Source organism: Hyla sarda, chromosome 5 (genome assembly GCF_029499605.1).
Source record: "Hyla sarda isolate aHylSar1 chromosome 5, aHylSar1.hap1, whole genome shotgun sequence".
NCBI classification, from domain to species: domain Eukaryota; kingdom Metazoa; phylum Chordata; class Amphibia; order Anura; family Hylidae; genus Hyla; species Hyla sarda.
Window position 1 is genome coordinate 335,146,201 of NC_079193.1, and position 14,842 is coordinate 335,161,042.

General features: G+C 44.5%; 1 protein-coding gene across 10 annotated transcripts in view; it reads right to left on the reverse strand.

The window, feature by feature from the left end:
- Positions 1–14,842, reverse strand: part of CCNE2 (cyclin E2) — a 34,824-nt gene that overhangs the window by 10,466 nt on the left and 9,516 nt on the right. For 3 of the 10 annotated variants that reach the window (XM_056522472.1, XM_056522465.1, XM_056522471.1), the window contains exon 2: positions 2,286–2,321. In XM_056522472.1, coding sequence (XP_056378447.1) covers positions 2,286–2,299 — 14 coding nt within the window. In that variant the 5' untranslated portion in view covers positions 2,300–2,321. Of the gene's footprint in view, positions 1–2,285; positions 2,322–3,714; positions 3,782–4,307; positions 4,363–6,504; positions 6,545–6,992; positions 7,013–8,893; positions 8,908–11,450; positions 11,470–14,210; positions 14,232–14,842 lie in introns of those variants that run through there. The other 7 variants (XM_056522470.1, XM_056522469.1, XM_056522473.1 and 4 more) reach the window with 7 other exon arrangements.

Here is a 14,842-nt window from a genome sequence, read left to right on the forward strand (position 1 = left end):
ATTTCATCTCCTAACTGTACGGTGTCTGTAGATGTATTGTAAGTCCCAGAGTTCATTGGGTTGTACCAGTATGGTGATGTACAGAGCTCCATATGGACAGCCATAAAATGCTTATGGCTCTGCATTACAATGTACAACCAATTCATTAACAGTGGAACCCAGTAGAGATCAACCCCTATGAAATGTATCTGTGTGACTCGAGTCATCTACCCCTTTATAATGGTGCTATATAGAGATGAGCGAACTTACAGTAAATTCAATTTGTCACGAACTTCTCGGCTCGGCAGTTGATGACTTTTCCTGCGTAAATTAGTTCAGCTTTCAGGTGCTCCGGTGGGCTGGAAAAGGTGGATACAGTCCTAGGAGACTCTTTCCTAGGAGAATGTATCCACCTTTTCCAGCCCACCGGAGCACCTGAAAGCTGAACTAATTTACGCAGGAAAAGTCATCAACTGCCGAGCCGAGAAGTTCGTGAAGAATCGAATTTACTGTAAGTTCGCTCATCTCTAGTGCTATACAGCAGACATTGCCTGGCCATAGGTCACTAATACTTAAAGGGGTACTCCAGTGGAAAGCTTTTTATTTTTATTTAATGAACTTGTGCCAGAAAATTAAAACAGATTTGTAAAGGACTTCTATTAAAAAAAATCTTAATCCTTCCAGTATTTTTTAGCAGCTGTACGCTACAGAGGAAATTCTTTTCTTTTTTGTCTTGTCCACAGTGCTCTCTGCTGACACCTCTGTCCATGTCAGGAACTGTCCAGAGCAGCATAGGTTTGCTATGGGGATTTTTTTCCTGCTCTGCACAGTTCCTGATACGGGCATCAGGTGTCAGCAGAGAGCACTTGTGCACAAGACAAAAAAAAAAAAAGATTCAAAAATAAAAGAATTTCCTCTGTAGCATACAGCCACTAATAAGTAATGGAAGGGTAAAGATGTTTTAATAGAACTAATTTACAAATTTGCTTAACTTTCTGCCAACAGTTGATAGTACCACTTTAATCTATGGTTCTCCAGCTGTTGAAAAATCACAACTCTTATGCCCAGACAGCCTTTTGCAACAAGCCAAGGAACCACAGCCTTACACTATGTTCACAACGCAGAATTTCTGAGCAAAAGTCCACAGGAATTTTCCGCTGCAGCAGAGTCCCATTCATTTTAAGAGAATTCTGTTGCACACAGCATAAAATTCTGCCGCATATGTTCCCGATTCCGGTGTTCGCAGAAAGACTAGTCAGGTCTATTCTTTATGCAGATTCCGCTCGGAAATGCATAGCCATCTAGGAGACGGAACATTCAAATGTGCGGACTGTCAGCCGGTGTTTTCCAGGTGAACATTTAGCACAGAATCAACTGTGTGAGCAAAGCCTTATGGAGAGTGCACATTGCCTTATGTGGCTTCAATTAATGGCTCTAAAATGCCAGTATTAGGCCGGGTTCACACAGCAGAATGTCCGCACGGAAAATCTCTGCAATCTGCATGACATGCCGGTGCTTGGACCGCACACAAATGCACCGTCTCATAGACAGCAATGCATTCCATGTAAGGTTTGCAGAAACAATAGACGGAAAGAATAGAAACATCTGGCGCGGAAATTCCGCCATGTGCACAGTGCGGCAGAAACCCATTGAATTCAATGCAATGGGACTCTGCTGCTGAATTTCTGTACGGAAATTCTGACGTGTGAACATGGCTTTTTTATGGCTTAGGCACTGTGTAAGATAGGGTGCAGCACAGACCCAAAAAGTGTCTATATGCACAATAAAATGGATCTATATGACACTCATCCATAATACGGGCCGATTCATGAACCCGAAACAATCCACACAAAGCTTTAAAAAAATGCTAACCTTAAAGGGGTTATTCCATGATTAAGGTATTTCCTAGCCACAGGGGAAGGGATATCCTACTGAACACTGGGACCCCCCAATGAGCAAAAGGTCATTTGCACCCCAAGTTAGTGAAATGGCAGCACACGTGCTCTATGGGAATTCTGAACACTGTCCAGCGCTAAACTAACCTATGTCCATAAGTCCTATAGACAGTGAACGGAGCAGTGGTCGAGGATTCACGCTGCCACGACATTCACTTGGCAAACAGTTGACCTCCGACCTTGTGATCAGCTATCGGACCCCCACTGATCAGCATGTTATCCCTTATCCTGTGGATAACCCCATGTCATGGTACACACACAACTGAAAAACCGCAGGTTTGTTGGATTTTCCCAGTACTGTGTAACCAAAGCCTATAATAATTGTAGAGCAAACCGCGCCGGAACACTCACCTTCTTCTTGACATTATTCAGAAACGAGAAACAAACCTGAAATAGAAAAATAAGACGTTGATTATAGTTACGGCCATTGGTCACACGGTACAAATATAGACATATTGATATATAAATGTAAAAGATATGTGATAGAACAGCGTTTACCAACCAGGGTGCTTCCAGCTGTTGCAAAACTACAACTCCCAGCATGCCCGGACAGCCAAAGGCTGTCCGAGCATGCTGGGAGTTGTAGTTTTTGCAACAGCTGGAAGCACCCTGGTTGGCAAACGCAGATAATAAGAGCGATAGAGAGATATGAAATAGATACGAGATCGATAGAACAGTGTTTCCCAACCAGGGTGCCTCCAGCTGTTGCAAAACTACAACTCCCAGCATGCATCTATCCAGGAAAACATGGAGATAAAGAGATAGATATCAAATAGATGAGAGAGATGATAGATATGAAAGATCAATTAGATAGAATATATAAATATGAAATAGATCTAACTTAGCTATCATATCTAGGTCTAATATATATATTTTTTTATTTAATAAATTAGTGGGGGGGGGGGAAAAATATATATATATATATATTGCTTGAAAAAGGCTTTATTGATAAGCTGAAACGTTGCTGTACACAGATGAGTGAATAAACCACATTTACTTTCTACATTGGAAAATATACATATTATATATATATATATATATATATATAGCAACAGAAAATATATAATTTTTTTTTTTTTTACATATGTATTAAATAGACCTAAAAATAAAATGTATATACATTCTGAGATAGGTATCCTAGATAGATATGAGAAATAAATACATAAGAGATGGGTAGACAGGAGATAGAACTCATCACCGAGAGTACAAGTTCTTATACAGCAACAATATTAGGAATTAAAACTATACAATTATTTTCATAGAGTGTGTATAATTAGTGTATAGAATTATTTGAGCCCCCTATGTATGTATGTGTATATATATATATATATATATATATATATATATATATATGGCAGTTTTGCTGAGGAACAGGATGCTGCCCCTAGTGGCAGGCCTCGGTATGACAAGCTTGTGTTTTAGTGCCAGGAAGAAGATAAAAATGCTGAATAAAACGATTTTAATCGATTAAACAAAGGGTTAAAGTATCGATACTGTCTCCCAGGCCCCCCTGTCAGCAGTGACCCCCCCACAGGGCCCCCGGGAGCGGTGATCCGCAGACTCCCGCCATCTCTGCACCCCCAGCTCGGGCACAGAGGATAGGGGGGCGCACAGCCCAGGTGCCCGGGCACGGGAGGTAACAAGGGTGCCCCCCATCAGCACTCCGGGCGGTATAGAGGGGGGTGCCCGGGCCCCGGGGGACTGCTGCGGGAACGTTCCGCGCCAAATTACAGAAAGCGCCCAACACTTCCCTCCAAAGCCTGGGGGGCGGGTAACTCACCCGGATTCCTCTCACACACACCCGGCACTAGCAGATGGCGTTTACCCGCCACATTCTACAGGGTGATCCGGGTGACACCGACCTGCACCCACCCCTGCCCGCCTAAATATACACAGTCACCCCCCAAACCTGATCACTGACACCCCAACACCCCATATACTGGAGGGAACAGGCGCCCTGACACCCCATTAACCCTCTCCATGCCAAATTAACCCTCTCCATGCCAGATGGACTATGCAAAGCGGCCACAATGCTGAATCCACCTAAAGATATAGGACACAGGATCAGCACCCCATCCCCCCCAACTATGTGACCCCCCAAAATAATGAGCGGGAACCGGGCGGCTACTATAAGATCTATCCGGGATCTATAGGGGATCTACGTGGATCTGGTAGCAGTGAAAAGCCAAATGCATTACAAGGTATATAGATAGATATAGAATCAATAAGGATTAATAGATGGGACTATGGATGTGGCTATGCATGTAATGTATATATGAGGTATAAAGCAGCATAGGACAAGTACAATGCATATAATGTATATATAGTAGAATAAAATATAAACTGTATCTAGTCAGCGGTCCCAGCTCTCACCAGTCAGTGCAGCAGCAGTCCCAGTTCTCAGCTGATCAGCTGGCGCCAAGCCTCTTTATACAGGCGAGAGGAGGGGACTGCGCATGCGCGGGGGGTCTGGGCCACCACTTCAGGTTGTGTGTGTGTCCCCCCCCCCTACTGCCCTGCTGGGGGTGGGGAGGGTGGTATCCATACTAATATGGCCTCACCTTACTTTATTCCTGCATTAGGAAATGCAGAGGTGTTACTATTGTAAATGGTGGAGGAGGGGAGGAAAAGGAGAATACAGCACATATAGTGTAGGGGATGGGTGTTCCTCTGGTTGTTTTGGGGCATGGTAGGTGCTGTAGTTTGGCAACAGCTGGGGAGGGCACAGGACACTGCAGGGTGGGTATAATGTGCCTGCAAAAAAAACACATCTCCCACCCTCCCTATAGGTCCTATGAACCAACCTTATTTGCCATAGAATCCTATGTTGGGCACAGGTCGGCTCACTTCAGTTATAGGGGGGGGTCTGGTCATGGTTGCAGCGACTAATTCGCAGCTTTGGTAACCATGTTTGTCGTGAAACGTAAAGAAAAGTGACGTGATAGTTACATGGATCCTATATGAACCTCTCCCTGACCTGTGGCCGTTCAGCTGATGCAAAACTACAACTCCCATCATGCCCTGACAACCAAAGGCGGTCACACCACATTATTTCCCAACCAGGGTGCCCACAGCTGTTACAAAACTACAACTCCCAGCATGCTCGGACAGCCGAAGGCTGTCCGGGCATGCTGGGAGTTGTAGTTTTGCAGCAGCTAGAGGCATCCTACTTGCGGGGATTCTGGGAGTTGTAGTTTTGCAGCAGCTAGAGGCATCCTACTTGCTGGCATGCTGGGAGTTGTAGTTTTGCAGCAGCTAGAGGCATCCTACTTGCTGGGAGTTGTAGTTTTGCAGCAGCTAGAGGCATCCTACTTGCTGGGAGTTGTAGTTTTGCAGCAGCTAGAGGCATCCTACTTGCTGGGAGTTGTAGTTTTGCAGCAGCTAGATTCATCCTACTTGCTGGGATGCTGGGAGTTGTAGTTTTGCAGCAGCTAGAGGCATCCTACTTGCTGGGATGCTGGGAGTTGTAGTTTTGCAGCAGCTAGAGGCATCCTACTTGAGAAACACATGCTGGGAGTTGTAGTTTTGCAACAGCTGGAGGCACCCTACCTGGGGAACACTGCTCTACCATGTAAGATGACACGTGATGGGAGTTGTCGTTTTCGCAAAAGGTTGGGGGGGAACACTGTATTAGGATATGTTCACACAATGCAGATCCGCTGCGGATTTTCTGCAACAAATTTTAAATATTTTTTTGTTGTTGTTGTGAAAGTGGCGGCGCACGGTGCAGAGGTTTACGACACCTGGAAGCTTCCAGTCAATTATTCAGTGTATCACTAAATGTCGCCATATGGCTGCTGTGACCAGCCAGGTCTGGACGTGCTACATAAACACACCCTTATTACTAGTCGTCGCCGCTCACACATGTAACAAACATGATGGCCTACGTGGGGTGACCATTGGCTCACTGCTACAGGGCAGGGTTCCCCAACTTTATGGCACTCCAGCTATTGCAAAACTACAACTCCCATTCTGCCCCGACATCCGTAGGCATTGAGCTAATGCCACAACAGCTTTCATCAATGACCACGTAGCTATAGGGTAGTGTTCCCAAACCTGCGCTGCTCCAGCTGTTGCATAACCACAACTCCCATCAAGTTGTATTTTTCTATAACACTGGTGGAGCCTTATGGGGGTAGAGGCACCAGGGCTTAGGTGTGACTGCAGCCTCCGCACAACCTGTCAGTCTCCGGCTGTACAAAAACTACAACTCCAATTATGATAGGAGTTGTAGTTTCGCTATGATACCGATGTCACCTTATTAGGGGCCCTGGTGCTTGAGCGGGGGCCCCTAATAAGGTGACATCAATATCATAGCGAAACGGTGTGACTACTCCCTAAACATGCCATTTTATAGTATTACTCAACCTTTCCAGCTGGTGTAAAACTACAACTCCCATTATGCCCAGACAAACAAAGGTTGCCATGCCCTGTGCCATATTTTTGGGATTTTTGGGGTCTGCTCTTAAAGATTTGTGCTAGTACCAAGTAGGGATCGACCGATTATCGGTTTGGCCGATATTATCGGCCAATATTCACGATTTTGGACATTATCGGTATCGGCAATTACCTTGGCGATATGCTGATAATGCAAGATGGCACAAAGCACTTCCTGCGATAATAAACACATAACAGGGTATGAATGATGTAACATGTATATATTATACACACGTATGAGCTGTATACAATACAATATACTATACACACACTATGGGGGTAGATTTATTAAAACCTGTCCAGAGACAAAGTTGCCCAGTTGCCCATAGCAACCAATCAGATTGCTACTTTCATTTTTCAGAGGCCTTTTCAAAAATGGAGGAAGCGATCTGATTGGTTGCTATGGGCAACTGCACAACTCTTCCTCTTGACAGGTTTTGATAAATCTCCCCCTATATGTATATATTATCCCATAGACAGAAATAGGGGGGGGGGGCTCAACCACAATATTAAAACGGGGTCAACCTCAGCCACGAAAAGCAACCACGGAATATAAAGTGCACACCCATTAAATTGACAATTAGATCACATAATGTTAATACATATGAAAAGACAACATACATGAGGGTCACATGGACAATTAAAAACATTTAAAATGCTCATTAAGAGCCACAACACTGTCTCGGAGCAGGGCCATGAACCCCCACTGCCGAGGTGTGACCCCGTCCCGCTATCTAATGATAAGTCATGCACAATGCTCCCAATTACTGTGCTGCAGAAATAAGACACAATATACAAAAGTATTAAATAAATAAATAAGGATTATTGATGCCCTATACCAGTGGTCTCCAACCTGCGGACCTCCAGATGTTGCAAAACTACAACTCCCAGCATGCCCGGACAGCCGTTGGCTGTCCGGGCATGCTGGGAGTTGTAGTTATGCACCATCTGGAGGTCCGCAGGTTGGAGACCACTGGTATAGGGCATCAATAATCCTTATTTATTTAAGGGAGCCAGATGGTGGAGCAGGAACAGGGCCGCAGGAACCCCACGCGTTCCGTCGCAAGCGACTTCCTCATAACTGCACTATATACATTATGTAATAGTACTAGGTATATATTATACGCACACTGTTATATATGCTGTACTACGTATATATGATACGAACCAGGGCTCAAGTCTTGCAGGAACTCATGGGAATGGAGTTCCTGCACTTTCCACAGAAGGAGCACAATGCCTATTAGTAGGAGTCCTGCAGGACCAGCCCTTAAAGGGTACTCTGCCCCTAGACATCTTATCCCCTATCCAAAGGATAGGGGGATAAGATGTCTGATCACAGGAGTCCTGCCACTGGGGACCCCCGCAATCTCGGCTGCGGCACCCCAGACATTCGGTGCACAGAGTGAACTTCGCTCAGTGCCGAATGACTGGCGAGGGGAGGGGGGGGGGGTAGAGGATCCTGACATCACTGCCATGCCCTCTCAATGCAAGTCTATGGGAGGGCGGCATGACGGCCATCACGCCCCATCCCTTAGACTTGCATTGAGGGGCCATGATGTCACGAGCCTTCGGCGCGTCACCAAACACTCTAAACAAATGCCGGGTGCAGCAGGGAGAAACGGGGGTCCCCAGCGGCGGGGCCCCCACGATCAGACATCCTTTGGATAGGGGATAACATGTCTAGTGGCAGAGTACCCCTTTAAGTGAAAATCTTGAGTGAGTTCCCACACTTTTTTTCCCAGGACTTGACCCCTGATACGCACACTATATATTTTACATATGCTGTAAATGTAATGTCTTATATGCACAATAAAATATATGCTGTATGTGGTATATATATATATATATATATATATATTTCACGCACACTATATATATTCTGTATCAAATAGGTATATATAATACGCACATGATTACATACACGTAAATGCTTTATGTATTATGTATGTTACATAAACACTATATATTACGTATATATGCTGTATGTAAATGTGATATATGTATATACACATACTGTATGTGATACATATATTATACGCACACTATATATTATATTTACGCTGTAGGTCATGCATATATATATGTATATATATCTTGTGCCCACTATGTGATATATAGGTATATGCTGCATGTAGTACATAAATGTTATATGTACACTATATAGTATATTTGTGGTGCATGCAATACATATTACACACACACTTTATAACATATATATATATATATATATATATATATATATATATATATATATATATAGTATGTAACATGGACTATGGCCATGACAGACTCTGCAGCAGCTGCATATGGCCACCACCTCCCCCCACACTTGTCTACAATGGTTGGTATCAAAGGTCAGAGAATTTCCTTTCATTTTTATTAACATTGACTGTGATCTCCCTCCACACGATGACTATACAGGGGGGGCCGCAGGCTCGTGTGTCCCGGCCGCCCCCCCTCTTTGTTGTCGGGCAGATCCCGCCAGTCACAGGACGGTATCACCCGCTCTTTTCTACACTCACACACAGCTTTAAATTTCCCGCTACTTTTTTTTTTTTTTCTCTCTCTCCCCTGGACTGACTAACCTAGCCACGCCCACCGGTAGGGCTCGCCGGGTAGCGACAGCCAATGGGAAGAGAGGAAGTCAGAACAACGTGGCTCCGGCTGCAGGATGTAAACACAGCGCAGCGGCGACACGTGGTGTGGGCGGGGCGGCGCAGCTGTCAGTGAGGAGAGGGGGCGGGGCCAAGCACACACTGCCCTTGTGTCAGCCCGGGACAGCTGTGTTTGGACGGAATAAAGTTTTGCAGCATTTTTCCCTTTTTTTACGGCTTTCCTGTTGTCGATAGAAAGATTCTGAATATTAATGTTCATCTATGGAGCTTTTCATGGAAACGTACTAAATATGTGCGTTAAAAAATATATACACATTATATAATATATACATACATATATCTATGTGCAGTATCTCTCTGCTTTCTTGTTTTATAAGGCTATGTTCACACTGCGCTTTAGTTTTCATTTAACCTATACATTTTTTTATACACTTGGAAAGAAAAAGAACATATACAATAATAAATGTGGCCCACCAGATGCTTCAAAACCACAACTCCCAGCATGCAAAGGCTGCCCTGGCATGCTGGGAGTTGTAGTTTTGCAACAGCTTGCCCACCAGATGCTAGAAAACTACAACTCCCAGCATGCCTTTGGCTGCCCAGGCATGCTGGGAGTTGTAGTTTTGCCACAGCTTGCCCACCAGATTCTTGAAAACTACAACTCCCGGCATGCCTGGGCAGCCTTTGGCTGCCCAGGCATGCTGGGAGTTGTAGTTTTGCAGCAGCTTGCCCACCAGATGCTTGACAACTACAACTCCCAGCATGCCTGGGCAGCCTTTAGCCACAATTTGCCCACCAGATGCTTTAAAACTACAACTCCCAGCATGCCTGGGCAGCCAAAGCCTGCCCTGGCATGCTGGGAGTTGTAGTTTTGCAACAGCTTGCCCACCAGATGCTTGAAAACTACAACTCCCAGCATGCCTTTGGCTGCCCAGGCATGCTGGGAGTTGTAGTTTTGCCACAGCTTGCCTACCAGATGCTTGAAAACTACAAATCACAGCATGCCTGGGCAGCCTTTAGCCACAGCTTGCCCACCAGATGCTTTAAAACTACAACTCCCAGCATGCCTGGGCAGCCAAAGCCTGCCCAGGCATGCTGGGAGTTGTAGTTTTGCAACAGCTTGCCCACCAGATGCTTGAAAACTACAACTCCAAGCATGCCTGGGCAGCCAAAGGCTGCCCAGGCATGCTGGGAGTTGTAGTTTTGCAACAGCTAGAGGACCAAAGTTTGGAGACCATTGCACATAATCCGTTTTATGCAAGAATGTAGTCAACCATGCAATTGTGTACGACAAAAATAATATGTTATGGTCCTTTTTCTAATAATGTAAGTCAATGGGAAATGAATGACCTATACCAGCATCTGTTCTTAGTGTCCCTAAATTAATACTTTTTTTTCCTAAAAACGTATACGTTAAACCGGAACAAAAAAAGCGCAAGAGTTTAAATGCACCCTTACACTATGAAAAGAAAACAGACTGCAACTTATACTATGTTTTTCCTGTACACAATAACGTAGTCGACCACGTTTTTGTGCACAGCGAGATGAAACAAACTGTATGAACCCACCCTAAAATTCTTAATAGGATTAAGATGTATTCACATGCACCGCACTTGTTGCAGATTTCACACTGCGGAAAATCCGTGGCGGATTCTGCTATCTATTGACTTTGGGTCAGCAGAAAAATCAGCAAAATACACCAGTATTACAGATTTTTGGCAGACTCATTGAGGTTATGGCTACGGACACACGTCGAAACGTACATACAGATAATCTCCGTGTGGGCATTCTGCGGATGCCGACGTTAAGAATGCATGGGAATGCGCCGTCTCACAGACAGCAGTGCATTCCGTGCGGTGTCCGCAGAATGAATGGACAAGTTCATGCTTTCTGCAGACACTGGAATCTGAATTTCCGCACCAGAAACATCTGGCGCAGAAATTCCGCAGTGTGCACAGGGCAGCAGAATTCCAATGAATACAATGGGACTCTGCTGCTGTGGAATCTCTGTACGGAAATTCCGACATGTGAATCTGCGTCAGATTTCCAGCGGTGTGAAATCCACAGTGAATGCGGTGCATATGGATACATCTTAGACATGCTCATACAGCAGAATGTTTGCAAAATATAAGCCCAGGCGGACATTCCTCAGCGGGCGCTGGTACTAGGACCGCCCAGAAATACGCAGTCTTTATAGACAGAAATGCATTCCCAGTGAATTCCACAGAAACAATTGACAAGTCAATTCTTTCTACGGAGGCCGGAAATTGAATTTCCGCACAAGATGTTTCCCGCGTGGAGATTCTGCCGTGTGCACTGTGCAGCAGAATCCTATTGAAAACAATGGGACTCTGCTGCAACAGAATTTCTGATAACGCTCAGAAGTTCCACTGGGTGAACATAGCCTACCACACAAAAGAAGAATAAAAAACATCTGAAATAACAAGAGAAACGGAGCACTCACCCAGACAGCAGCAACTTCGGACCCATGCGATTGTCCACTTCGGACCGATGCGGGGAGGCGGTAGATTGGAACCGTGGAGTACATTTATGCTCTGTTATGACCGCTTAGCACCGAAGCGGAGCTCACATTATGCACGGCAGCTATCAGCAGCCAGTGACCCGCCAGAAATGGCAGACATTAGCGATCGCGCTGATGTCTGCCATTAACCCCTCAGATGCCGTGATCAATACAGATCACGGCATCTGCGGCAATGCGGCGCTTAAAATGGATGATCGGATCGCCCGCAGTGCTGCCGTGGGGATCCGATCATCCAGCATGGCGGCCGGAGGTCCCCTCACCTGTCTCCAGCAGTCTCCAGGGGTCTTCTGCTCCGGTCTGAGATCGAGCAGACCAGAGCAGAAGATGACCGATAACATTGATCAGTGCTATGCCCTGAACTGTATTAGCAATGAAGTGATTGCTATAAATAGTCCCTATGGGGACATAAAAAGTGTAAAATAAATAAAAAAATAAAAAAGTTTAAAAAAATTTGAAAAATCCCCTCCCCCAATAAAAATGTAATTTGCCCCTTTTTCCCATTTCCCCCCCCCAAAAAGCGTAACATTTTTTAAAAATAAACATATTTGGTATTGCTGCGTGCGTATTATATTAAAATATAATGTTATACAGTATGTATACAGTTATACAGTATGGTGAAAGGTGTAAACGTAAAAAAGTTACAGGTGGTCAAAATAGGGTAATTTTAAACATACTAATCCTGTTAAAATAGTTTGAGATTTTTTTTAAAGTGGTACAATAATAGAAAAGCATATAACATGGGTATCATTTTAATTTTATTGACCTACAGAATATAGAAAACATGTCATTTTTACCATAAACTGTACAGTGTAAAAACTAAATGTTACAAAATTTCATAAAATTGTGGTTTTCTTTGACATTTCCTCACATAATTAATGTATTTTTATTATTTTTTGGTTGCGCCGTACATTTTATGGTAAAAAAAAAACAAGTTCTCATATGGGTCTGTGGATGAAAGTATAAGAGTTATGATTTTTAGAAGGCAAGGAGGAAAAAACGAAAATGCAAAAATAAAATGGGCCTGGTCCTTAACTCCTTAAGGACCCGGGGTTTTTCCGTTTTTGCATTTTCGTTTTTTCCTCCTCACCTTTAAAAAATCATAACTCTTTCAATTTTGCACCTAAAAATCCATATTATGGCTTATTTTTTGCACCACCAATTCTACTTTGTAATGACGTCAGTCATTTTACCCAAAAATCTACGGCAAAACGGAAAAAAAATCATTGTGTGACAAAATTGAAAAACAAACCCGCCATTTTGTAACTTTTGGGGGCTTCCTTTTCTACACAGTACATTTTTCGGTAAAAAATGACACCTTCTCTTTATTCTGTAGGTCCATACGATTAAAATGATACCCTACTTATATAGGTTTGATTTTGTCGTACTTCTGGAAAAAATCATAACTACATGCAGGAAAATTTATACGTTTAAAATTGTAATATTCTGACCCCTTTAACCTTTTTATTTTTCTGTGTATGGGGCGGTATGAGGGCTCATTTTTTGCGCCGTGATCTGAAGTTTTTAGCGGTACCATTTTTGTATTCATAGGACTTATTGATCGCGTTTTATTAATTTTTTTCATGATATATAAAGTGACCAAAAATACACTATTTTGGACTTTAGATTTTTTTTGCGCGTACGCCATTGACCGTGCGGTTTAATTAACGATACATTTTTATAATTCGGACATCTCTGCACGCGGCGATATCACATATGTTTATTTTTATTTACACAGTTTTTTTTTAAATGGGAAAAGGGGGGTGATTCAAACTTTTATTAGGGAAGGGGTTAAATGATCTTTATTCACTTTTTTGCAGTGTTATAGCTCCCATAGGGGGCTATAACATTGCACACACTGATCTTTAAAGGGGTAGTCCAGTGGTGAAAAACTTAACCCTTTTCCTAAGGATAGGGGATAAGTTTGAGATCGCGGGGGGGTCCGACCGCTGGGGCCCCCTGCGATCTCTCTGTACGGGGTCCAGGCTCTCCGGCCAGATAGCGGGTGTTGACCCCCGCACGAAGCGGCGGCCGACACGCCCCCTCAATACATCTCTATGGCAGAGCCGGAGATTGCCGAAGGCAGCGGTCCGGCTCTGCCATAGAGTTGTATTGAGGGGGCGTGTCAGCCACCACTTCGTGCGTAGGTCGACACGCCACCTTCCCGCGGGCTGACGGGGCACCATACAAGAGATCGCAGTGGGCCCCAGCGGTCAGACCCCCCGCGATCTGCAACTTATCCCCTATCCTTAGGATAGGGGATAAGTTGTTCACCACTGGATATCTGCTTTAACATTGATCAATGGTGTCTCATTGGAAACCATTGATTCTGCCGCTTGACTGCTCATGCCTGGATCTCAGGCACCTAGCAGTTATTCGGCGATCGGACACCAGGAGGCAAGGTAAGGGACCCTCCTGCTGTGTAACAGCTGTTCGGGATGCCGCAAATTCACCGCGGACATCCCGAACAGCCCCCTGAGCTAACCGGCAATGATTTACTTTCACTTTAGACGCGGCGTTCAACTTTGAACGCCGCGTCTAAAGGGTTAATAGCGCGCGGCACCGCGATCAATGCCACTATTAGCCACGGGTCCTGGCCGTTGTTAGAGGCCGGGTCCGACCTGCTATGACGTAGGGCGACGCCGTGGCCTTGCGTTATAGAACGGGAGCGCACTCATGACGTACCGGTACATCATGGGTCCTGTAGGGGTTTAGGGGTTCCTTTTTCAGAGGCTTTTTCAGAAATGAAAGAAGCGATCTGATTGGTTGCCATGGGCAACTTTTCCTCTGGACAGGTATCGATAAATCTCCCCCAATAACTTTAGAAGTTTAGGCCTCATGTACACAAGCGTATTAGGGATCCTGAACTATGAGATGTACTACATGCTGGAGCTGTAGTCTGCACCTGCCATTAACCAGTGCATGGATTACATTGGATTAGCTTAAATACAGGGTGTAACATGTGATTATCTTGTTTCTGTGCAATGACTCATTATTGCCTGGGGCGCCAAAACCTCTTGCCCCACCAATGTAACCAACTGAAGTGAATTAAATAGATGCCAAAATACTTGTTGCAACTTTACTGGACACAGTATCAGTCATACTTGTAGTACATTATATAGGGGGAGATTTATCAAAACCTGTCCAGAGGAGAAGTTGCTGAGTTGCCCATAGCAACCAATCAGATCGCTTCTTTCATTTTTAACAAGGCCTCTGCAAAATGAAAGAAGCGATCTGATTGGTTGCTATGGGCAACTCGGCAACTTCTCCTCTGGACAGGTTTTGATAAATCTCCCCCTGTAAGCTTTTTAACTCAT